Raw genomic sequence first — 26,929 nt, 5'->3', positions numbered from 1 at the left:
TAACCCTTGCATGCACGGTCAGGAGAAAAGGGTGTAAATTAGTGCCATCTGGTGGTGGCCATGAGTAACAACGGAGCTGAGAACAACATACATTAAAGACTCTTAAGAAAGTGTTCCTTTGGGAGTCAGCCAGGGTTATACCTGAGTTCCATCAGCACTGGGGGAAGTTGGCTTCAGCTCTGGGTCTATCTCAGAAGGATCTATAGGACTTCCATAATTCTTGTTTTCCACATTTTCAGATACAGTGACCTGTGAACATATTAAAGATGCTTATCCAACTTTGAAATAAGTAGTAGCACATTTGCTGTAAAGTTCTTTATAAAGTCTTTGATTCTGTTTATACCATGTTCTCTCACAGACATGACCAGACAAGTAAACCTGGAAACTTAGGTCCCCAAATCAAAACACCAATCACAAAGTCACCTCATCCATTATTCCTAGAAGGTAAATTCCTTCCACACTTTGGAGGCAATTACTAAAATTTCTGTGACTCTTTATTCTCATTGTTGACCACATTTTTGGATAAAAGATATTCTCATTTTATACTAGCAGCCAACTACTAGAATGACTACTAGCACAGACAGATGCCTAAATGCACTCATGAGAGAGAATCCTCATGAGAGAATGAGAATCCTATATTTAAATAGATAGCATAAAGTTAATGTTCTCAAAGAATTGCTTAAAAGAGGCTTAAAAGGATTGCTTAAAAGAACAGGCATAATGGAATATGCCTTTACTCATTTTTATAGTACTCACTTGATTCCAAGTTTTTTTCCTTAAGCCCAAATTACCCTGAATATTTATATTACAGGACAAGTAACTTTCTCTTCTTCTAACATTTTTACACGAACCATTTTGTTTCTTCTCAAACTTGTCTCTGTGTTTGTATGCGTGGCCTCATTTTATTTTAGTTAAACATGTCAGGTGAAATGTCACATCTATTTTATTAATTATTGAAGTCTGTTATCAAAGAATCAGGCAAAATAAATGATTTCAACAAATATTTCTGCACTTAGGAACACTATTTCTGTTTTACTAAAATATGCCACAGTTGAATCTGGAAGAGGTGGGTGTAACACTGGATGTTCTTCATTGTCAGTGACATTACGGTTGCTTGGATGAAGGGGTACTGATGGACAGAGGTACATCCTGGATGTTGGTTCAGACTTTAGTAAGGGCTGAATGAGAGGAAGTGTGTGTGTGTGTGTGTGTGTGTGTGTGTGTGTGTGTGTGTGTGTGTGTGTGTGTGTGACTGCCTGTCAACTCTAGAGACCTCTGTAGTCCCTAGAAAACTATAGCAAAGACAAGCTTATGTGATTCCCTTCCCTTTAATCTGCTCAGACCCCAGCCGTGGAACATCAGTCCCTCCATCGTTCACTGCACCTCTCAGAGTGGTGTCAGTCAGGGCATTTCCCAGGCCTCTGACTGCCCTGGACTCCTACCACGTACTGTGATGCCTCTCAAAAAGTGTGACTCGGAAGAATGCGATGGTGTATAGCCCCAGCATGGCTGCCAAGTATCGGCACCACTGTGTAGTGAGGGTTTTCAGGCTCATGTCCTGGGGCAGTCCCTTTACTTCAGAAAGGGAGGCTGGGAACACAGGGTCTGGAAATGCCTCCTCACATAACCCAGTAATAGAGTGAGATCAGCAGCACTGAGCCTGAGAGGAAGGCTCATGGTGCCTTACCTGGGCTGGCAGCTCCACTTTGACAGATATGTCTTTGCTTGCATACATGGGGTTTTCAAATATCACTGGCTGCTTTCCCACCTCCATGCCGAAATGCTCACTCTGATGGGGGAAGGGAAGAGAGGTCAGGCCACATGGACAGGACAGTGCTCTACTCAAGTTACTGAAAACTAGGAGGGCTGAAGAGACAATGGAGGGGTAGCAGGAGAGAGCCAGGGGTTCCCAATGGCAACTCATTATTTAAACTACCATAAAGGTGCTAAATTATCTGGTCCAAAAAAAAGAGAAAACATTCCCCATAACTGAATTCTCTATGACCCCTTAATGTAAAACAATGCACTTTGGGATGGGGTTTGAACAGTAGAGAAGGTGGGTAGTCGAAGGAATTAAAAAAGGAGAATAAGTAGAGTGGAAAGTAAGAGAGAAACAGATAATGTAGTCTCCAGGCATGGCAAAAACTGAAAAATTCAGGGGAAAGACAAAATATTGGAAGTTAGTTCCCAGTACAGACTATGAACAGTCTCCTAGACCCTTATGTGCTAGACCCTTATGAAGTAGCTCATCTGGCCCTCCCAGGACCTGTACTTGTACCCATTCTACAGACAGAAACAGTGAGGTCGGAGAGCAAACTCTACCCTCTTTATAACATCAAAGGTGACAAAGCCATGGTTTCAATCAACCCTAAAAAACACTATTTCCCAACTCCACATGATGGAAAGAATGTGACATATTATAGAGTAGGGAATTACATATAAGATATATGGGGCCGGGAGTTTGGCCTAGTGATAGAGTGCTTGCCTAGCATACACGAAGACCCGGGTTCAATTCCTCGGTACCACATACATCGTAAAAACCTGGACGTGGTGCTGAGGCTCAATTGGTAGAGAAAGTCCAAGGACAGTGCTCAGGCTCTGAGCCCAAGCCCAGGACTGGCAAAAAAAAAAAAGATATATGTAAATAAAAAGTCATCAAATAAAAATAAAATATCATGTTCTCTCTCCACCCTTAAACTGCTCATAAAACTCATTACGATTCCAAGTAAGCTTGAGACCCTTCATGGTTCCAATCAAACAGAGTAGCTTACAAGAGGGGTAAATTTCAATTTTATTACTGTTATTGATATACTTAGACCCAATTCCTACAACAAATGTAATGTTTCTTAACTTGGCCTACATAGTGTAGAGCTTGTTCTTTATTTTTTATTTACTTATTTTTTGCCAGTCCTGGGGCCTGAACTCAGGGCCTCAGCACTGTCCTTGGTCTTTCTTCAAGGTTAGAGCTCTACCACTTGAGCCACTGCACCACTTCTGGCTTTTCTATGTATGTGGTACCGAGGTATCAAATCTGGTTCTTCATGCAAGCTAGGCAAGCACTCTACCACTAGGCCAAACTTCTGGCCAGAGCTTATTCTTTATTTCAATATTCCCAATGTTACTATATAACTTTGTAAAAAGTATTTCTTTTCTAAGATAAATGGCAACCTTCAAATCATCATTGGGAAATCAGACTCACCAGGGCCATTGATCTGTCAATATCAGTCTCAGGACCAAAACCAGCTACTCCAATATCCATATTGACATCAGCCCCTGACCTGAAGGTCACCCCACTTCCATTTTCAGAGGGCTTGACAAGACTGCTTAAGCTGAAAGTAACCAAAACAAATTCTTATTAGTTAAAAGAAACGTTGCAATCTCTCCTTTCCCTCCACTTTGCTAAATCTTAAAGGAAATATGCAGCTCCCACTCAGATATGTGCATGAACTGTGGTGGTTAAGGCCCCTGGTCTTCCTGAACACACTTGAGGACATTCCCAGACACTGAGACCTGAGACATCCAGGAGGGACACTGGCAGAAAGAAAGCCCAGTGGGATACCCAGAGCTTGGCCTCTGTGCAGGCCAACAGGATGACCACCAGGGGCATAACCACCTGGGCTACAAAAATGATCTGTCATCAACTTGAAGATGTGGTGCGTGGTGACTGCTTTAAACCCTCCTGACATTCTGTTTCTACAGAAATAGTGGACTGACTGTTGTATTCTTTTAAAACTTAATTCATCCACTGGGTCATATTCACCCCCAGGCCTCAAATCCATGTTCCACAGAATACAACTGACCTTGGCAGCTTAGGCAGAGCAGGTAGAAGGGATCCCGTTTTCTTATAGTGGAAAAATCCTACAAGTGCCAGAGCTCCAATGATGATGATCAGGAGAAAGGTCAACAGCACAGCCATCGCTGCAGTGAGATGGAAGAAACAAAGCCGTTAACATGAGGAAAAAAGAACTTAGCTGTGGAAGATGAAGGCTAGAATCATTCAAAGACTGGGTGAAAAAGAATGTCTGACAGGAAGGAGCCAGTGGCTCTTGCCTTTAATCCTTGCCAGTCAGGAGGTTAAGATGTCAGGATCAAAATTTGAAGCCAGCTTGAGCAGGAAAGTCCTTTGAGCTGTGGCTCAAGTGGTGGAATGCTAGCTTGAAAGAAAAGGCCAAGCAAGAGCATGAAGCCCTACATTCACGCCCCACTAACAGCACAAACAAACAACAACAACAAAATAATGTATGACAGCCAGATGTGGTGGCTCACACCTACTCTGGAGGCTGAGATCTGAGGATCAAGATTCAAAAACAGCCTGGGCACAAAAGAACCTGAGACTCTTCTCTCCAATTAACCTCTAGAAAATGGAAAGTGGGGCTTGGCTCAAGAGTAGGGTGATAGCCTGGAGCTGAAGAGCTCAGGGACAGCACCCAGGCCAAGTTCAAGTCCCATGACTCACAAAACAATAATAATATGTGACAGTTTTAAATTTAGGGGTTACAACTATTACATCCAGGTTGCTCATTCTAGCTATGTATCTTTGATGATGCAAAGGCGTGAACTCTGAGCCTCACTCTTGCTAGATAAATGTATACCTGAGCCATGTCCCAGTTTCTATTTCCTTTCTTTATTGTTGTATCAATAGGTGTAGAATATATAGTAATATTCCCTTGCATGTTCCAAATACAGGATTTTTTAATGCTAGCTTTAAAGTTGTAATTCTCCTAAGTCATCTCACAGCCACCAAATTTACATGATGATCATTTCTTGCATCTCTCCTTTGGTTCTGTTTAGTCTACATAGATTCTTATCTATTTTATTAATTTTATCAAAAAAAGAAGCCCCGTACAGGTTGCTCAGACTCATAACACTTACTTGTCCCTGGAGGGAGGCCTTTAGAAAGCCCAATTTCACAATATGCACCTGTGTAGCCACTGGAACACCTGGAAGTAAGAGGAGAACCTTCACTGTTCATGTTGCTCTCTTGGGTTTTACTGCAACTTTATGGGAACACACAGTGACAGAGTTTCAATCAGATAAATGACATGTCCATAAAGCACTAGAGCCCATGCAAGGTACCTTTCTGCTCATCCTGCTGAAAGAGCAGTGGTCTGATTCTAGGATTCACTTTCAAAGGAGTAACTGTGACACTTACAGGGCCACTCACATCCAATAAACCCACAGTTGTTGTCCTTATACCCAGGAATTCTCCCCCAGAGAGTAAAGATGGGCCCCCAGGTGGTATTTTCCTATGACATGCTTTCATGAAGCTTGTTCAGAATACAGAGAGCCTGGGAGTGAGCATTTTAACCCACTGCCCAGGCCACCTGTTCTAGTCTGAGAAGCCCTGCCTTAGTTTCCATGGACTCTTTTAAAGGAAGACTGGCTGCTTAAAATGTGAAAATAAGTGAGTTGACAAAGTTCCTGTGCTTTATCTCGAGCTCCTGTTAACATCTCAATTCCCCCAGAAGAGCAAGGCCTGCAGCTGGAACTTCAGCATTCAGACTTACTTGCATTTGGGGAGGTCATTCTCATCAAAGTAGCAGCTTCCTCCGTGCATACATCTGCATGGCGTGGGCATGGTGACAGGAAGTTCGATGGCTGTAGAAGGGAAAATCAGGCATGTGTTGGTCAGCCATGCAAAGTGGAGCTCCCACACCATTCAGTCTTGTCCAGGGCTGGGGCTGGGGCCTGAAGGAGTGGCCCAAATATTCTAGTTCTGCTAAGTCAAGTGAATTCCTTTATCAATAAGGAAGTCCCAGGTGTGGGGGGGGAGAGTGGGGAGAAAAAGCATCTCACCTCCCCAACACCCCACAAAAGAGTAGAGAGAGACAAAGTTCTATATTAGTCACTAAAAGTGACTGATGGTTAGAAAATCTCTTAAATTTATCTCATCGTCCAGAAACAAGGACATACTAAATCCACTAGCACAACGATGTTCATTGCAGCACTATTTACCATAGCAAAGATATGGAACCAACCCAGATGCCCCTTAGTTGAGGAATGGATCAACAAGATGTGGTATTGATACACAATGGAATTCTATGCTGCCATCAGAAAGAACAACATCGCCCCATTTGTAAGAAAATGGAAAGACTTAGAAAAAATCATATTAAGTGTAATAAACCAGACTCCAAGAAACATAAACTCAATGGTTTCCCTCATTTGTCATAATCAGCAGAAACCTTGGGCTCTCCTAGCAGATATTTACAATAGAACAAAACCTAGATACATAAGGCCATATAGTATGACTCTAAATGAAAGGACCTCTAGGATACAGAAACAAAAGCATATAAGGAGTGATTGTTGTCCTTAATGTACTATGTTATCTCTCATCTCTTTTGCTGTCCCTTGGTTATCTCATATTGTTACAGTATTTCACCTTGTTATCTGATATATTGTATACATGCATATTTGGTTATTTGAAGTCAGATAGGGAAGGGGGGGAAACAAGATGAGGGGCGGGGGTGAGGGGAGGGAAATGGGGACCAAGACATGAGAAAGGGTATCAGTGTATGTGAAGTAATGCACCCTCTGTCCGATAAATACAATGTAACCCTTCTATTAATTACAATAGAAAATATATGGAAAAAAATTTATCTCTACATTGAAGTTCTTCAAAATCCCCTCTGAGAACCATTAAGATTAAGAGTTTCAAAACTGCAACATGCGAGACCTTAGTGGCTTAGGCCTGTAATCCTAGCTACACAAGAAGCTGAGATCCAAGGATCTTAATTCAAAGTCAACCCAGATAGGAAAAACTCCATGAGACTCTTATCTCCAGTTAACTCTCAAAAAGCCAGAAATGGAGTTGTAGCCCAAAGTGGTAGAGCACTATACTTGAGCATAAAAGCTCGGGGACAGTGCCCAAGCCGTGAGTTCAAGCTCTAAGTCTGGCACAAAAACAAAACCAAAGGAACAAATAAGAGGCACCAAAGCATCAAAAGACCAGTCAATAGGTGGACACATTTGAAAATGAAGCCACCTCATTTTTAAAATTCATTCTCTGGGTTACTTCTGCCTGATTAACCCTTTCCCCCACAACTTTCCCGTACTCTGTGGATGTGATTGATGGCTCCTGTATGCTTCAAGGTCTTCAAAGACATATGGAGACTTTATTTAGGAGTGGGTTTGTGCTCTTCACCCCAGCCCCAAGGCTTAGCTCTTCACTTTGGGCTCTCATTATTGGAGAAGCCAATCCTGAACATTCTTCCTAAAAGAGCAAGGCCATCCATGCCACCCACATCCTTCTCAGTCATTTTGGCACCTTCACCTCCTGACCTATTATATGTTTGCAGTGTCTGTATTTATTATCTTATTAAAAACTAAACTCAATGACACCAAGGAACTTGGTTTTATCCATCTAGTATGCATTTACTTATTACTGATTGAACCGATTAAGTCATACCAAACCAGGGCCCTACATGGATGACCGCTATCAATAATTTATTTACTTTGGCTAAGGTCATTTTAAATGAGAATCTCAATACAACCTACTTGGTTAAATTTTTTTCTACCGGGCATTGATGGCTCATGCCTGTAATCTTAGCTACTCAAGAGGCCCAGTTCTAAATATTACAGTTGGAAGCCAACCCGAGCAGGAAAGCCTAGGAGACTTTCAGCTCCAATTAACCACCAGGAAATCAGAAATGGAGTTCAGGGAGAGTGCCCAGGAACTGAGTTCAAGCCCCATGGCTGACAAATAAATATATGTGTGTGTATATATATATATATAGTAATATATGAATGGCAGCGGACTCAACAGCTGTTCTACAATAAACATCAGAATACCCAGGTGAGGTGGTGCATGCCTGTAACCCTAGCTACTCAGGAGGCTGAGATCTGAGGATCATGGTTCAAAGCCAGCCTGGGCACTAAAGACTGTGAGACTCTTATCACCAAATAACCACTAGAAAAGTGGAAGTGGTGCTGTGGCTCCAGGGTAGGGCTGTAGCCTTGAGCTGAAGAGCTCAGGGACAGTGCCCAGAGCCCAAGCCCCACAACCCACAAAAATAAAAGAGAGAGAGAGAGAGAGAGAGAGAGAGAGAGAGAGAGAGAGAGAGAGAGAGAGAGAGAGAATAATACATCTTTAGCACAAAGCAGATCTCTAAGGCTATTTTGTTCAAAATATTGCTTTTAGTATTGGACCCTTGCCATTATTTCTCTAGCTGTGTTGGTATGAGCATAGGGGTAAGGGTAAAGAGGAGAAAGGAAACATTTTTTCCCCCTCTTGAGTTCATCCTCCAAACCTGACAACTTTTTTAATTTACTTGGGATAAAAGTTCAAAGGGTAGATTCTTGTTTGGTCACTTTGGCCCCCTGGTGGTAGAAGGTTTTTAGTTTCCCTGCAACTAAAATTGTGAAGGTCCCCTACAATGTTAGTCATAAAATAAGCTGCAGGATGACTTCTTAACGTGCTTGTTTAGCTAGCACGGTAGTTGGGAACATTCACTATTCACTTAGACCTGTTAAGTGCTTAATTGAAAAGTCACTGAGAAGAGGTCTTTCCAAAGACAGATCCTCCATAGCATTTGCAATGGGAATTAAATCACTGCTTCCTAATTCTGGTCTTTGTTTCCCAACAGCATATGGTATCTTCCAAAATATGGCCTTTCTATCATTTGTTATAATTCTGAAATAAATATGCGATAAACACAGTGTATAAATTCCTCCCACCTGGGGAATATGGTTCTTGGCCTGGAGGACTTCAGGAAGGCTGAGTAAATTCTGAGACAAGAATGCAGTGAGGGATAAAGGAATGAGGAAGAGGCCTTGTAGAAAACATTCTTCACAGTGTCTTTACAAAACAATGGAACTACGTATTTGGGAGTACTGGACACAAAGCCTTCAAATCTTAATCAATAATTCTCAGAAATCATGGGTCCCACTCAACTCTGTTCATGTTTCTCACCCCACCCTGCTCTGCAAAGGACCCAGTACACAGGATTCTTCTGGCTCCTGAAAGGCCCGTGTTGGCTCAGGTGGTTCCCTACCTGCATCACACTCAACAGTGCTTCCAGGGAGGAAGTTGGAGCCTTGGGGACAGGCACAGCTGTATCCACCAGGTCTCAATAGACAGAGGTGACTGCAGACCTCTTTGCAAGGGTTGGACACTGGAAGGAAGATCAGAACATCAGTTAGGGCCCAGAAGGAGATTGAATAGTCAACTGAGGGTACACTTATCAACTCAGTGTGGCTATGCTAAGTGATGGTAGGGCCCAAGTGACATCCCAACAGCTCCAGGCCATGTGCTGCCATCATATTCACCCTCATTTTCACCACCATCCTTGCTGCTCCCCTAACACAGTCGCTCCCTAGGCCATCCATGCCACTTACGTACTACTCCCATTTTTATTGGCATCACTTAGCTCCTCTGTGCCCTGGGAGACCTGAAAAGTGGGCATCTATTTTCTTCACTGGCTAACTTCAAAATTTCATCAATGATAAATAAGTTGAAATGGTACAAAATACCAGTAAGAACCACTGCTAAGGTCAAGATTTGTCCTTATCCAAATAGTTATACAGATGGCCTGCCCAATGCATATAATAGACAAAATTTCCACTGTAGCCATCCATGGAGACCTTGGGCTTTAATTTCCTGATTTACAACAAAAGGAAATTTATAGCTGTGGCTCATCTGGAGCTATTCAAAATATAAATCTTCATTCCCACAAACTCAGATTCAAATTGGTCTGGAGTTTGAATATGAGCATTAAAGCTCCTCATTTAATAGCATTTGATCTCCAGTTTTATCTTTTGAGTCTAAATGGCTTAAAGCACCTATCCATACTGACACCTACATAAATGTATACACACACACCTCTCACCTGTACCAAAAGTAGCCTATTATCCCTTTCTACCCTTTCCCAACTCTGTAGCCATTATTCTGAAATGATAACAAAGAGTATTTATTCCAAGGCTGAGAATTACCTGACTTATTATATCTAAATTGATGAAAGATTCGAACTTGTGTGAGCCAAGGGTTCACAGACAATATTTTCTCTTTATTTCCTTGTCCAAATTTATTTTTACTCCATACTTCTCCCTTCTCCTTTGCTACCCAGTATAACTGGTCTTCGAAGATATCCAGATTGAAAGGCTTGATTGCTGCTCATACATTGTAGTAAAACAAAACAAAAGATATAGTTATGAACAACACAATATCCTATGGGATATCCCATGTCTAATGGGATTCTGCTTCAATTATCCCTTAATACAATGCCTTGAAAGTCCAGGTTTTTCAGGGGCAAACACTGTATACTGAGAAAGTACTACATTGAATGATTAAGATGACAGAAATTAAACAAAACAATTTAAACAAAAGCAAAATCATATAGGGCACTAGCTCACTTCCAACTTGCTGATTCTATTCCATTTAGGGAAAACAATTTGTAAAACAGGGATTTCCTTTCTATTTCTCTTTTGGATGTAAGACAACACTGGTCAGTTAGAAAGAAATGTGATAAGTACTAGATCTGCAGTTTTGCAGACTCTGGATAAGAAAACCAAATGCTACTTTCCTTCCAGATGTTTCCAGCTGTGCATAATGAGCAACCTGGCACAAAAGAATGTATGTATCCAGAAGCAATTAATATGTACACATGAGCAACACCTCGGGAATAATATAAATTATTTCAGTGTCTGCTCCTGAGAAACATTTTTTAACTATGTAGAAGGGGCCCCTGAAGAGACTTAATTATTACTAATGAATGAACTTTCACTTTATTCAGAAACTATATAAACCACTTTCTAAAACCAAGGTTGCTTCTTGAGAAAATAGGAAAATACATTCAAACCATATTAGTAAATTATTTACTGTATTAAGTCCAAACTCATTTCCTACCTTCATTTACAATGATTCTCCTATCTGTGCCATCATATTTTATGGTTTCGATCACATCTTCCTTGGAATCACTCCAATAGATCCGGTCATTGTTCAGATAATCTATGGTAAGACCAGTTGGCCAGCCAAGGTCCTGGGAAACCAGGACGCTGCGGTGCTCGCCATTCATCCAGGCAGACTCAATTTTAGGTTCTTTTCCCTGGTCAGTCCAGAACATAAGCCTGCAACAGAAATTTTCTTTACTGTAGTAACTCAACTAATGTATCTCTTTTTCTACCACCGAGCCTTGAGTGTTACTGACAGCTTTTTAACCAAGAGCTTTTGCACTGAGATATGAGTGCTAAGTGACACTGTTTACATCAACTCTGCTAAAGACAAGGAGAGCCTCTTTGCCTCTAAGCTCTTATATGTATAACATAGGCAAAGCAATGACTGATGCTGAGGTCAAATCCACATTACAAGTTAGTCTTTGTCAGGAAAAATTGTTTCAAGTGTCCCTGTTAAGGTTCTGAGGATAGAACTTAACATGTAAATAACAGAATCAAAGTAATAATAACTCATAGTGTTTTATGTACAAATACTACTATAACCATAAAAGGTTATACTGGACCTATCCAAACAGGGGAAGTATTGGGGGGTAACCAAAAAACAGATAAAATTCAAGGTGTCACTATTCTGAAATTAAGTATGTATATAATTATCCAGATAATTGTTATGAAATTAAGGGGGAAAAGTGCCCAGACTAGTTTTCATGCTGAGATGATTCTTAAACAAGCTACAAATGAATAATACATCTGTATAAATGTGTTATTTTATAAATTTTAATACTAGGAGAATAAATGCTTTGTATATCCAATAAAACAGAACCACATTCTTAGCTGAATTGCAATCAACAGATTATCTTTAAAGTGTCAAAATGTAAAAAAAAATCCTATTGAAACGTTCACTTAAAGCAGTTAAAAGCACACTGTTAAAATTCAGACAAGAAACTAATGAACTCAGAAAGATTTCTCAGGTATGTTCTCAAAGGAATTCTTTCAAAACTCATTGGTCCTACAAGATCCCATGATATAGTCTAGTCCTCTAACCCATCATAAATCCCACCATAAAAAATGACTGAAGGACAGATGTGGATTGTTCATGCCTGTAATCTTAGTTGCTGTGGAGGCTGAGTTCAGAGAATCACAGTTTGAAGCCAGCCCAGGCAGAAAGTCTATGAGACTACATAACCAAAATAACCAATAGAAAACAAGGCTGAGCTGTGCCTCAAGTGGAAGAATGCCAGCTAAGCAATCAAGCCAAGAAAGTAGGAAATAGAAATAAAATAACTGCCAGATACCAGTAGCTCACATGTAATAATTCTAGTTGCTCAGGAGGCTGAGATCTGGGGCTCAAGGTTCACAGCCCAACCCAGACAGGTAAGTCTATGAGACTCTTATCTCCAATCAATCACCCAAAAGCTGGAAGTGAAGCTGTGGCTCAAGTGGCAGAGCTCTAGCCTTAAACAAGTGAACCTTAAGGGCAGTGCCAAGACCCTGAGTTCAAACCTCAGGACTAGCACCAAAAAAATTATTAATTAATTAAATCAAAGGCCAGTTTCAATACAACTAGTAAGAAAACCTTGAAGGTATGTAATTTGATGAGGATCCAGAGGGAGAATCTCTAGAACATTTACAATTCCTTTTAAGTACTTACCCTAGCTTGGGATTCACAACAATTGCAGCTGGTTGATCCAGTTGAGTAGTAATCAGCCACTTTCTATACCTTCCATCCAGTCTAGCCACTTCAATCCGTTGACTCTTGGCATCTGACCAGTAAATATGCCTGAATGCAGAGGAGCAACATTAAACAACAGGAAAATCTAGATGGATCATTTCAAGGAAAGAGGCTTGAAGATGAGAAAGATTTTAAAGTTCTAGCCAGTGAGATGAGTACACAGATCAGTAATCTCTTCAGCCCAGGGGCCATCTTTGGAAGGTTCTGGATGTAAGCCGCCGAGGATCAGTTATGGTGCTGCACACAGCAGTGAGCCTGGTCAAAGATCTAGTTGGTTACCAGACATGGACTTCCAGCTCCCAGTCAGAGGCATTATTGAGCTGCACCCATACCTAGGTCAGGCAGAACTTGAACTTGTACCATGAAGAGTAGACAGCTCTTGCCAGGAAGACAGAATAGGCAAGAGGGAGACATGTAACAAATTTACCTTCCAACCCAGTCCACTGCTAATCCATCTGGCTGCATTATATATTTCAGGCCCAGGTCAACTTCTTGTATGGGATTATTGCTGCCGGATTCAAAGTTGGGGATGTAGGCACGTTTGATAGCACCAAACTTAGAGCCCTGGGCTAGCACTGTATAATACACAACACCTATAGAGGAAGACACACGTCCAGACTCACATTAGGAGCAGGTAAGAAAGGAGCTGGAATCTAATCAAGAACTTAATTACTGAATATTCAACATCTTTATAATACCAACAATTTAATTGTCAAAGTGATCAAGCCTCAAAATTTATCAAACTTAACTACAAATTACTCCACAGATCACTTTTTGGTTCCTATTCGAAGGTAATTCACTAAAATACGTATTGGCCAAAAGCCTATTCCCTTCATTAAGAACAAAGTGTATTTTCTAAGATAGAATGTATAGATAAACCAGATTAGACTTCTGACAACTTGAAGTCATGCTTAGTATTAATGTCAATTTTTTTTAAAGCCAGGTAGACAAAAAGTCATTTTTTATTGTCAGTTTTTAAGAGCAGTATATGACAGGTATTGTTAAATCATAAGAATACTGGTGGATTTTTTGGAAATGGGGTCTTGCTACATAGTTCAGGCTGGCCTTGAACTGGCAATCCTCCTGCCCCAGTCTCCTAAGAACTGAGATCACAAGCATATACCAGAACTCAGGGCATAAGACCGTGACTTTCAAGGCATTAGGCACATGCTGCTTTCTTAGATATGCAGCATTCTTGAAATATTTACTATAAAAAAAGGAAAAAGAAATAAAGGAACAAAGAAGGACATAAAATCTTATTGTATGTGTGAATAATATATATTTCATATGTATTATTCCATTCAATCTTCAAAACAGCTCACAGAAGTAGGTATAAGGAATAATATTACTATATTATCTTTTAGATGAAATAATTGAGCCCCAGGGAATTGTAACAATTGCTTAAGGTGATGAATTTGTAGACAAAGGAGGCCAGGATAGAAGCCAAGTTTGTAGACATAACAGACAAAAGTCAATACCAGGCATAATTCACATTTTTTCTTCAAGCAGTTAAGATTTTCAGGCACACTGCCACATATATAGTGCTCCATGCTAAGCCAGATGCTAGAACATGTAGAAATGAATCCAATCACATCTCCGAAGAGCACGTGTAGGGACCACGGACAGCGAGATATATAGCTCAGTGTAATGTGTCCTGGTAGAAGACTGCTGTGGCTCATAGCAGCCCTGCTGAGAGCAGCCATCCAAGATGTCACAAAGGCCAGGGTACTGAAAACAGGTCTGGAAGCCCACATGGAAATTTCGCAAGCATAAAATGATAGGAGTTACATGAGCAAAGGTAAGGAAGTAATAAAATGAAGGTATGGAGAAATCAGAAAAGGTTGACAGGAGCCTAAGGGTAGCATAAAATGTCAGCAGCATGCCCACTGGGAGTTTCCTTATTCATTCACTCAATAAAGTCCACATGTTAAAAATAAACACATACTCCAAGTTCACCATCTAAATATCCAATAAAGTCAATTCATATGAGGGATGGATGCCAGTGTTGATACTCACTGAGGCCTATGCCCTCAGGATCCCAATCATAATCGATAGTTTGGATGCGTTCCTCCTCTTCAAGATACTCTGAGAACTTCTTAGATGAGATATTGTACTTTCGAATGCGAACATTCTCAGGCAGAAGAAACAAAGGTGGGTCCCCTGTGGAGGGGGAAAAATCAAGAGCTGTTTTATCTTGTTTGAATTTTACAAACTTTAAGATGTGACCTATGACATAAAATACATAGCAAGTATTTTTCTCTTCCTCTACAAAGAAAATGAATGGGGTTTTTTGGTCAGTCATGGGGCATGAACTCTGGGCCTGGGCTGTCCCTGAGCTCTTCGGCTCAAGGTTACCGCCCTACCCCTAGAGCCACAGCACCACTTCCATTTTTTTCTAGTGGTTAGTTGGAGATAAGAGCCTCGGGGTCTTTAGTGCCTGGGCCGCATTTGAACTGAGATCCTCAGATCTCAGTCTCCTGTGTAGCTACGATTACAGGTATGAGCCACTGTGCCCAGGAACAAATGGATTTTTAAATAGGAATCTGACCAACTCTGTTAATTAATAAGGCTCACTATCCTTCAAAATTACAAAAACTCTGTATATTTTGGGCTCCAATACAAATAGAAAGCTACATCTGCCAGGAACATTATTCTGTAATCCTTAGTGGAAATGTAAACAAGCCTGAGATGCCTACAAAGAGACTTCGTTGCATTGCAAGTTTCTACCTTGCCCACTGACATTAAAACAGACAAGACGGCTAGGCCTCAGCAGCTCACGCCTGTAACCCTAGCTATTCAGGTTGAGATCTGAGGATTATGATTCAAAGCCAGCCTGAGCAGGAAAGTCTGTGAGACTCTTATATCCAATTAACCATCAAAAAGCTGGAAGTAGAACTGTGGCTTCAGTGGTAGAGTGCTCACAAAAGCACAAAAGCACAAAAGCACAAAAGCTCAGGGATAGCACATCCAGGCCCTGAGTTCAAGCCCCAGGCACAAAAAATAAAAATAAAAATAACAAATAAAAACAGATAAGACTGTAGATATTCTATTTCACAAGACAAATATAACATTCACAATTTCACAAAACTTTAGTAGGGGAGTTTTCACTTTTTTCCCTGACAAGTTTTATTATTCTTTTAGCAAATAATGATCTCCATAATGCAATTTAACTTCTAGCTAATGTGGGGGGTGGGGAGTCACTCATGATTTTAAAAAAAATGTTTACCTAAATTAGATCTTTTAACAATGACTCATTCTAAGAAGCTTGTCTAGAATTGTTAAAATGTAACTTACTTGCAAAATGTCAATCAAATGTAATTTAAGTACTTTCTTAATCTTGACATTCTGTTTCATATGAATATTCTAATTTATGCCACTCATCTCCTTAATTAAAAGAGTTGGACTTCCTTAAATTTACTGTTTAATACAGACCAACTGTTCACATGCTTTAACTATAATTTTTCTGTCCACTATCAGAAATGTTTGGAAGATAAAACATTTAAGTATGCTATTCAAATGCATATGAAGCATGCCCAATTTATAAGAATATAATGTATGGCCATTTTGCCCTCAATTTAAAAAGTGAAAGCTATTTTCGTGCTAATTTTCTTAAACTCTAGAACAAATTTCAAATCCCAAACAAAGGCCTATACTCTTTCACTAGGATGTGCTGATTTACATCTGATCTCTGAAATTTAGAATATAATACCTCAGACTTATATTCTTCTCAGCTTGTGTTTTCTATCTAGAATTTATTACTGCTTTTCATCTCGCCTGAGTCTCAGACACTAACACTAGCTTGAAATGTAAAACCCATGATTGAAATTCTCAGTGGCCGGGGCTCCATCCTGTCTGTGCTCAGTGGTCCTTGAACAATAGCAAGAAGCAAAGTCAGCAGTGTCCTTGACTTGCCCTAAATCAAAGTCCTTTGTGCTCATCTTGAATTGCTTAGTTTTAGATCTCATGGAGTGGGAGTGGAAGGGCTGCCTTCATTTCTTTCTGTTGATGACTGTCTTATGACAAGCTTGTGCTATTGTTTTGAGTCTTCCAGAGGTTAACATCCTGTCCATGTTTGACAGTTTTATCACAGTGAAAATGAGACTACATCAAGAAAATAAGAAATTCCTGAGTAATCTCCATCCTGACATATTTGTTGGGAGATAGTGGTTACTATTGTAAACTGGAAGAAGAGAAGAGGAAACAATAAGACAGAGACTAGGTAGGTGTTGGAGGAGAATTAGCTGGCCAGTTTTTTAACTTCTTTTTAGAAGTTTAATCTTCCTTTTAGAAGGTTCAGAATCAAAGGTTTATTTCCTCGTATAGTATACTTGTCAGCTTTTCTCTCTCCCCGGAGTCACTTGATGTTGAGGTGAACTCAACCTACCGTCAGCTGCACATCGTTCTCCATGGTGAGTGCTCATGGACTGGAAGCCAGCAGCACAGAAACATTCATAGCTTCCTTTGGTATTTTCACAGTGCTGAGGACAAGTTCCAAATTGTTCGCATTCGTTGATGTCTATAGGCAAAATGAAATTAAACATTAAAACTGTTCCAATCTATTTCCAGACCCCATTTTAATTTAAATATACATTCCTAAGCAATGGGGGACAAAAAAATACAGATGAAAACAAGCAATGACACTAGCATTTGAGGAACACTTACTAAATTTCAGAAAGTGTTTCACATGCTTTTCCTCACTTAGAAAGAAAAAAATCTATCAAATATGGAGTATCATTAGGCCAAAAAGTTCCAAAACTGATCAAATAGAAACAATTAGAACTAAAATATGTTCTTTTATAAAACAGCAAAGCAAATTTTCACTTTCAGAAAACATTTGTAGAACTGGTACTGCCCTCAGCTCATTAATTTTAGGAATAAGAGTCATTTCTATGCTACTCCAATTGACTTTTATGCTTCAGCATACGAAAGAACCCTTCAAATAATCTGAATATAACATATGAATAAACAGTAACTTATTATGATGTCTTTTATTAATTACAATATAATAAATTTTATTACTTAATTTAATGTATAGCCTAAATTATTTATTCTAAAAATTAATTAATAAAATAAATTCATACTTAAAATAATACTACATAATAAAAGACATTTAAAAAGCATAGTCATCACTGACAACCTTGATGAGTTATTTTTCATCTCCCCACCCTACAATTCGAGTATGCTTTAGCACAATAGATCTGTAATATGTGTTACTTAAGATCAAGAGAGAAATCTTTGTTTGATTTTTAAAATTTGATTTTAACCAGGTGCCAGTAACTCATGCCTGTAATCCTAACCACTCAAGAGGTTAAGATCTGAGGAATCTGAGGATCAAGAGTTAAAGCCAGTCCAGGCCGTGAAAGTCTGTGGGAACTCATCAATTAACCACCAGAAAACTGGAAGTGGTACTGTGGCTCAAAGTGGTGGAGTGCTCTCAGGAATAGGCCTAAAGTTCAAGACCCATGACCAAAAAAAGAAAAGAAGCAGCCTTCATAATAAAATCCTTCATCACTCTTATCAAATCCACAAATATTACTGTGGGTACACTATCTGCTACACACTTCCCTAGACACCAGTAAGGTAGTTTGATTCAGAGAAAGCAAGTAATTGGCATTCTTGAGTATGGGGTGGGAGTGGAGTCCTGAACTCAGGGCCTGTGCAATGTCCCTAAGCCTGACTCCTCTCTCTCTCTCTCTCTCTCTCTCTCTCTCTCTCTCTCTCTCTCTCTCTCTCTCTCTCTCTCTCTCTCTCATAGCACTATACTACTAGAGGCTAAGCTATACTTCTGGCTTCTTGGTTATTATTTGGAGATAATAGTATCACAGACTTTCCTGCTCAAGCTGGTTTCAAACTGAAATCCCCAGATCTCAGCCACCTGAACAACCAGGACTATAGGTATAGCCATTGGTGCTCGATTCATTCTTGACTATTTTAATGACTCAGGAATTACATCATAATTTAGTAAAAGGAAATAGGGAGAAAACCTATGAAGTATATGTAAGGTCCTCTTAGTAAGTATTAGAGGAAATCTATTCTACCTTGACAGGAGTTTCTGTCCAAAATATCAGCTTTGAACCCAGTTCTACAGGAACAGATAAACCCTCCTTCATTCAGTTGGGTACAATTGTGTTCACATAGATTTTCTGCACATGTTCTTTCTTTACCCAGATCTGAAAAACAAAATCCCAGAATCATTAGTGAATCATACAAGGTGGATCAGTCACAAATGAATGGTATACAATTGTCCATAATCAACTGCATAGCATCTTGAGATGACCTCTTCCCAGAGCCATTGAATGAGTAGAGGCCATCTACATTCTGTGTCCTGGGCATCACTTACACAAGGTCACCTACACAAATGTAAATAATGTTATTTCCTATTATACACAGTACTGCTACACTCATCCTCATAGCATCCGTTTCTGGCCTTCAGAACTATGAGCCCCTGTTCTCCTAATAGTTCATTCTATTCTACAAAGGTAGGTAGATAGGTAGGTAGGTAGACAGGCAGAAGACACTAATGAGACTAAAACAAAACTACAAATAAGAGAAAATTATAATACTAAATTTGCTAAATATTACTAATTAATTACATGTATCATGTTATATAGGATGTAATAAAATAGTCATGTTATGCAATTGCTGTTAGAACTACAAACTGGTAATACATAGAAAAGAACTTTCTAAAATATTCATACTAGGATGGGGATGTTGTGCAATGATAGAGCAATCATCTAGCATGTTCACAGCTCTGGGGTTAGTTCCCAGCACTGAAAAACATAAATAAATGAATAAATAAGCACTATGATTCATGTTTAAGGATTATGACATTATTTATAGTAAAAATTGTTGGAAATAACTGAATGTATGCTGAATCATATAAAATAAATTATGTTGTACTATATTTTTTTTCACATTTAAGACATCTCTGATGCACCACCATTTTAAGTGATAGTAGACTGAAATCTGAGAGTCTTGGTTTATCTCCAGTTAGCCACCAAAAAGCCAGAAGTGGAGCTGTAGACAATTGGTAGAAAGCCAGCCTGGAGTAAAAAAGCTAAGGGATAGTGCCCAGGCTCTGAGCTTAAGTCTTAGCACTGACACCAAAAAAGGAACTCATAATATCTAAGTCATTGGATTGTTGCAAGGATGAAATGAGATTATGAATGTAGTAGATGCATACAGTGATGATACAGACCAATGATAGTTAGCCATGGGCATGACTGCAGTTCATTAAACTATGTGGTTATAGTCTGCTTTATGTCATTGCATGCTTCAATTCTGTAAACCCAAGTTACTACAATGAAATGTAAAAATATGTTTACTCACTGCAACCAATTTCATCGGAATGGTCACCACAGTCATCGAAGTCATCACATATATAGTGATTTGAAATACAATTTCCATTGCCACACTTAAACTCATCTTCTGTACAAGGTTTAGGAGTTGGTTTTCTACCTGTAATTTAAGAACAGTTTGAAATTCAAATCTTTTCTCCTATGAAACAAGATGCCTCCTCTATGACAAAGGCAGTTATGACTCACTAAAGAAATGCATGCTTGCAACACTTTCCAGGATCCCTTGCAGCTAGGTTATGATATAAATAGCTCCTGCCAATGGATAGTGAGTGGTAAGTAATGTATGCCACCTCTGGGCTGAAGTTCAGGTGTCTCCAAGGTGTCTGTCTTTTCTGCTGTTCCAACACCTTCCTGCCAGTTATGCCCAGAGGTCAGCTACAAAATGGCCATAATATGGAGGAAAAAGAAGTCTGTACTGTTTTATACCACTGAGATTCTGGGATTTTGCTGACTGATTGTACACTGTACATGTCTTGTTTTCTACAGGGAATGGCATGATTAGTAGGGGAGATGGGAAGAAAAAATGGAGGAAACAAAGCTTTTAAAGAACCATTTGTATGAGGTCGGAAATAAGTATCATAACAGCATTATAATCACAGATTTATTTCTGCCAAAAAAAGAATAATAAAAGTACAAATTGAAACGTTGCCATGGTAACACCATCCCTGCTGGGATGGAGATAGCAGTGAGCACTCTTAAGAGATGACATGCTAAGATCCCCATCAGTACAAGGGATGGAAAAATGAAAAAAAATAACTATTTATATCTAAATTTTGCCAGGTAAAGTCTCCTCAGGAAAAGAAAGAAAGGAAGAAAAACATCATTGGAATCAGGGGAAATAAATTTCCTACCTTTGCCAGGCAAATTAAACTATCCAGAAAATTAAATCAACTCTCTCCTGAAATGGATGTATTTTGCGGCATTCTCAAATCAGGACAGTAAAAATAGGTCCAATGCCTGAGGGAATAACTGCAGCCACTTTGAAACTTCTCTATCAAACTAATCTATTGGGGTTTTTTTCTCTTCTGGGAAATACATTTCTATTTTTCAGAAGAGAAGTTAGATAACACCAGCTGTAACACCAGCTTAGCTCCATCTTCTCGTCTGGAGATGAGAAGGAATACTCATTTACATGCAGGGATTAGCAACTGACACCCCCAGGCTGCCAAGGAATCATGCCTCCATGGTTGAAAAGAACTCCTTAACTTGTTAAGTATGATGCAAACAATATTTAAGGTTTGCTTTCCTATATGATGAGAAAACACTGTATTCAATATTTGAAAAGACTGAAATGTTAAGAGATTTGCTAACCTCTTGCTCAGGTGAGACAGTAGGGCTTCACCTGTGTTAGGCAAGTGTTTGTACAGTCTTACAAACACCTGTGTAAGCAGAGACACACTATCATAGGCACCACTTGAGCCTCCACTGAATGAATCTGATCCTCCCACAGGTATAATCTGCAGACTGAAGACAATTGGGAGCCCCTTGTTCATCCTTCCCCCCACTTCTGCCTTTTGCTTACAATGCTCCACTTTCTCATCAGTCCCATCTCCACAGTCATCCTGAGTGTTGCACAGCTGGTGAGAATAAATGCAGCGACCATTGTCACACCGGAAACGGAAAGGTGGTTCACAGGTAATATTGACTGAAAAGAAAGATGGAATGGTGAAATTGTGAATTAAGAGGAGACTGTGAATACTGACACCCAAAACTCCAGGGCTTGTTCATTCTGGGCTTGCTTCACTCATGCAATCATTCATTTGTTCAATCAACAAGCACATGCAGCCCATTCCCCTTGATCTTACAGCAAAGGTGAAGCTCTTCATCCGAACCATCGATACAGTCGTTATCCCCATCACATATCCAGCGTGGCTCGATACACACATGGTTTGCACATTCAAACATGGAAGCTGAGCAGTATGCACCATTAGGATATCTAGTAGCTGATGGGGGAGAAGACACAAACTTTGAGATGAATTTACACATTTGAGAATGCTGCCCCACTCTTTCTCCCTTAGTTCTTTCTATTTTAAACTACTCATCCCATGTGTTCATTCTCATATGCTGTGCCCTACTTGGTATGTCTTAAATGGGCCAGTGTAATTAATTGTTCCACTCTACCAGAACTAGCTTTACCCATCATGCATTTCAAAACTCTCTTTACACTCATCTCTTTGTATCATCTTTATAATCTCTTTCTGATTCATAAAAAGGTGAATCACTGAATAAAACATGAATGATTATACTAGTTTCCCATTCTAATGATGCTTATGTCTTCATGCAATTTAGAGAATTTTGATGGTGTAAATTCCATATAGCTCTGATGTTCAACCTAACTTTTTTTGTGTGTGTGAGTCATGGGGCTTTAACTCAGCCTGGGGGCTACTGCCCTACCCTTGAGCCAAGCTCTATTTCCCATTTTTCTAGGGGTTAATTGGAGATAAGAGTCTCAGGTTCTTTTGTGCCCAGGCTGGCTTTGAACCTTGATCCTCAGATCTCAGACTCCTGAGTAGCTAGGATTACAGGCCTGGGCCACCACGCCTGGCTCAACCCAATTTCTTTATACTAGTTTATTCATTGTTCAAACTCTCTTTACCACAAATGTTTTATCAAATTAATTATTTGTATAGCACTGATAAGATGTACTTTGTTAGCACAGACTACTTGGATATTTAAAATATTGTTAATGAAATGAACTTGAATTGCTACCATGAAAATTATCAATATGATTCAAATCCCAGGTGAATAGAAAATACCTACAGCTTTTTCATCTATGAAGCAGTAGGTAATAGGCATCTAAACTATGATATCTACACACCCCCACACACAAGATCTCAGGTGTCCAGGAACTTACGGCAAGTGCTTTCATCAGAGGCATCCAAACAGTCAGCTCTTCCATCACATTTCACTTGGTTGGAAACACAATGTCCACTTGTACACTGAAAATCTTCAGGATGGCAGGTCATCATCTCTGAAGAAAAAAAAAAGACCATCGTTCCTTAAGGGCTTGTCATTTGTAGACAGCTAGACAGGTATTAGCACAAAGAGTGTAGAGAGGACTTCATCACCTTCCTAGGCATATTCCTGAACCTAATTTACAGCAAACCCACAACTGTGGTCATCAAATAAGTAGACTCTCCAAACTCACACCATCTCCATTTGACATATGAACCTCCTCTATCTCCCTCCCATTAACTAATTTGCAGTTCTCAAAGCTTACCCTCTGAAACCAGAATTCCCCAACTTTTCCTGTCACCTGACTTTCCTCAGATCTAACTCTCAGCCAAAACTATAAAACTTACTTGGCATTTCACCAGGCACCAGTGATTCATGCCTGTGAATTTAGCTACTTAGAGAAAGTTGGGGCCAGGAGTTTGGTCTAGTGGTAGAGTGCTTGCCTGGCATGCATGAAGACCCGGGTTCAATTCCGCGGTACCACATACATAGAAAAAGCTGGAAGTGAGCCAGGTGTGGTGGATCACACCTATAATCCTAGCCACTCAGGAGGCTAAGATCTGAGGGTCAAGGTTCAAAGCCAGCCTGGGCACTAAAGACTGAGATACTCTTATCTCCAATTAATCACTAGAAAACAGTAAATGGGACTGTGGCTCCTGGGGAAGGGTGGTAGCCTGGAGCTGAAGAGCTCAGGGACAATGCCCAGACCCAGAGTTCAAGCCCTGTGACACGCCCCCCCCAAAAGAAAGTAGAAGACACTACCTCATTCTAAGGTTTATATATTACACATATTACGAAAGTCATTTTACTCTTCTGAAGAACCTTGACAATACTAGTTTGAAGTCCCTACTCTGTTATAGTACAAGATTCTATTATATATGTATGTATACATATATGCCTACATGTATACATGTATACCTCCAACACTTACCACAGTCCCGTTCATCTGAGTTGTCCCCACAATCATTGTATTGGTCACAGACCCATCGAGAAGGAATGCATTGCTGATCATTACAGCGAAACTCACTCTCTGTACACTCCCGAGGCACTGAAAAAGAAAGTGTGTGGCCATGACTGTGCACCAGAAGCTACACACAGTAGATAAGCCTGGGAGCTGGCCACCTTCAAACCCAATGCCCTGCTGTGTCCCCAGGCCCAGAAGTCTGTTTGAGAAGATCACTAACCTTCTAAAACAAGACCCCTGTCTTAATTTTAGAGCTATACAGAAAGATCTCTAGAATGTTCATCCAACGGTGATTTGACTGTCAGATAATTCTTTATTTCATAAAACTTAAGATCACCTCTTATAAGATTAAATATGAACTAACTTTGTAATAAACAATACAATGCCAGCATTGGACCATGCTCTTGTGTAAGAAGTATTTATGTTCATAGACCAGGGATTTGAATTGAGAACCCCAAGCTTGCTAGTGGGTGTTCTACTGCTTGAGCCATGCTCCCAGTCCTCACATAAGAACTTTTTAGCTGACTAATATTTGCAGGTATAATCAATATTGCACAAGGCTATCACTTCTTACCTCCAAATGGTGGCTAAAGTGAAGCTGTACTCGGAATTTTGAAATTTTAAAACCTATCATGAGTCACTAACAAACATTCAGGGCAGGTCTCTATGAAACTGTTTTCCAAACACATTGGCTATTCAGGATTAGACTGAATCTAGATTGCTGCATCCCAACTCTCCACCTCCTCATCCATGTCCTTGTAGTTAAATCTTTAAATAGGAGAAAGGAACTAAAATCTGACCCAGTATTTAACCAGTAGCCCTCCTAAAAGACCCAGATACCCTAGGAAATCTGTCCTCTGCTATTAAGGTTATTTTAGGGAAACGCTTACTAAGCAGAGGCTTCCTTTCTTTCTTTCTTTCTTTCTTTCTTTCTTTCTTTCTTTCTTTCTTTCTTTGTACTGTTTATTTCTCTCTCACTTGAATTTATCCTTTATCCTAAGTTACCTCTTTGGATTAAAAAAATGAGTACACTAAGCACCAGTGGTTCACGCCTGTAATCCTAGCTACTCAGGAGGCTAAGATCTGAGGACCACAGTTCAAAGCCAGCATGGACATACAATGTGTGAGACTCTTCTCTCCAACTACCAAAAAAGCTGGAAGTGGCTCAAAGTGGTAAACAGCCACAACAGCCTTAAGCAAAAGAAGTTCAGGGACAGTACCTAGGCACTGAGTTCAAGCCCCAGGACTAGCACAATTTAAAAATAATAATAATTTAAGAAAGGCTAAGTAAACAAATGTGATCATCAAAACTATACTTCACCAAATCTAATCCTCTTGAAGTTCAACTGACGACATTTCAGCAAGAAATGTATCCTCATGAGCTTTGAGGATGAATAATGCACCAATGCACCAAGAGCAGAGACCCAGACCTAGCAGCACTCGGGCTCAGAGGACGCTGACCACTCACCACAATTTTCCTCATCGGAGTTGTCGCCACAGTCATCGTGCCCATCACACTTCCAGCGAAGAGGGATGCAATGGTGATTGGCACAGCGGAAATCCCCCGAAGGACTGCATGTTAGTGCCTCTGCAGAAAAAAACACAGTCAAGGTTTCAAAAGCTAATGGTCAGGAAATCTACTACGTCATACTGGTTTCCTTGTAAGACAGTCTGGTGCTACTATATTCTTGAAACTTTCAGAAAAAGGCATGCCAATGGCATTCATTTGTCAATACTCTCTTGAACTAAATAACTGAAGTTAAACCTATCTGAATCCTTGTGAAAGTAGAAACTGATCCAAAAATAAACTGGTGTCTGGTTTATCATTGGCAACAAAGGCTTGGTAAAAGAGACTGAAAGACACTATCACATTGCCTTCTGTTGGTGGGGTATGTGTTAAATGATCACAGCTATGCAATCCAAAAGATGTTCAGAAAAAAAAAAGTCAGAAAGACATTCAGAATGGGACAAGTACCACGTAAGATGCATTCTGATTTGGAAATGTTCCTTTAGCGGCATACACCAAGTCTTTCCTTCCTTTCACCAAGTTCAATCAATCTATAACATTTTACTAAACCAAAATTTCAAGTACGAATACCAACTTCCTTCTGATGGTACTGCAGTTTTAACTCAGGGACTCACGCCTGCTAGGCAGGTATTCTGCTGCTGAGCTCTGGCTCCAGTCCCTTTTTGCACTGGTTATCCTTAGACATGTTCTAGAGCACATCCCTAAACCACGGTCCATATAGTTTATGCTTCCCATCAAAGCTAGAATGACAGGTGTAGACCACTGTGCTGTTTCTTCTGTTGAGATGGAAAATCTAATAAACTTTTCTGGCTGGGCTACCATGAGCCTCTTGACCTCAACTTTACATATAGCTAGAATGGCAGGCACTGTTCCCATCTATTGATTGAGAAAAAGTCATTTCTGGATGCCCAGGCTAGCTTTGAACTGTGATCATCACAAACTCAGCCTTCTAAGTAGTTAATTTAGTCGTGAGCCACAGGTGCCCGACTGTAATATCTTAGTAATATCTTTCTCAACTACAGCACCCTTTGGGATCAAATATTATTTGAGAGTATATAAATTACATTCCCCCAATAAATACAGTGGCCTACTGGTAGCGTGCTCACCTAGCATGCATGAAGCCCTGGGTTCGATTCCCTGGAACCACATACATAGAAAAAGCCCAGAAGTGGTGATGTGGCTCAAGTGGCAGAGTGCTAGTGAGCAAAAAGTGTCCAAGGACAGTGCCCAGGCCCTTAAGTTCAAGCCCCAGGACTGGCAAAAAAAAAAAAAGAACAATGACAGGAAATCTACTCTTCTCTAATAAAGGAATTTGACTCTGGAGTGTTTTTGCCCTCCCCCCAGCCCTCACTCCCCTGTTGCCCCTCCTACCACAGCCTTGCTCATCACTGTTGTCCCTGCAGTCATTGAAACCATCGCACACAGCCCACGTGGGGACACAGCGGTAGTTGGTTTTGCAGCTGAATTCCGTATGGTTGTCACAGTTATAGGCAGCACTCACTGAAAAG

General features: G+C 40.1%; 1 protein-coding gene across 1 annotated transcript in view; it reads right to left on the bottom strand.

Annotated features, from left to right (window-relative positions):
- Lrp2 (LDL receptor related protein 2) overlaps positions 1-26,929 on the bottom strand; it is a 176,277-nt gene that overhangs the window by 3,605 nt on the left and 145,743 nt on the right. The window contains exons 57-77 of the mRNA XM_090342693.1: positions 26,793-26,921; positions 25,362-25,481; positions 23,861-23,977; positions 22,829-22,945; positions 21,780-21,917; positions 21,497-21,619; positions 19,946-20,074; positions 18,655-18,786; positions 17,001-17,132; positions 14,633-14,776; positions 13,044-13,209; positions 12,536-12,664; positions 10,841-11,061; positions 9,928-10,104; positions 8,991-9,110; positions 5,508-5,598; positions 4,873-4,940; positions 3,801-3,918; positions 3,200-3,329; positions 1,688-1,789; positions 142-249 (exon numbers count right to left, since the gene is read on the bottom strand). Coding sequence (XP_090198819.1) covers positions 142-249; positions 1,688-1,789; positions 3,200-3,329; positions 3,801-3,918; positions 4,873-4,940; positions 5,508-5,598; positions 8,991-9,110; positions 9,928-10,104; positions 10,841-11,061; positions 12,536-12,664; positions 13,044-13,209; positions 14,633-14,776; positions 17,001-17,132; positions 18,655-18,786; positions 19,946-20,074; positions 21,497-21,619; positions 21,780-21,917; positions 22,829-22,945; positions 23,861-23,977; positions 25,362-25,481; positions 26,793-26,921 — 2,711 coding nt within the window. The remainder of the gene's footprint in view (positions 1-141; positions 250-1,687; positions 1,790-3,199; positions 3,330-3,800; positions 3,919-4,872; positions 4,941-5,507; positions 5,599-8,990; positions 9,111-9,927; positions 10,105-10,840; positions 11,062-12,535; positions 12,665-13,043; positions 13,210-14,632; positions 14,777-17,000; positions 17,133-18,654; positions 18,787-19,945; positions 20,075-21,496; positions 21,620-21,779; positions 21,918-22,828; positions 22,946-23,860; positions 23,978-25,361; positions 25,482-26,792; positions 26,922-26,929) is intronic.

This window comes from Megascapheus bottae, chromosome 12 (genome assembly GCF_031878675.1).
Source record: "Megascapheus bottae isolate mThoBot1 chromosome 12, mThoBot2.hap1, whole genome shotgun sequence".
Taxonomy (NCBI): domain Eukaryota; kingdom Metazoa; phylum Chordata; class Mammalia; order Rodentia; family Geomyidae; genus Megascapheus; species Megascapheus bottae.
The sequence above is the reverse complement of the archived record's forward strand: the minus strand, read 5'-3'. Positions and strand labels throughout refer to the sequence as shown.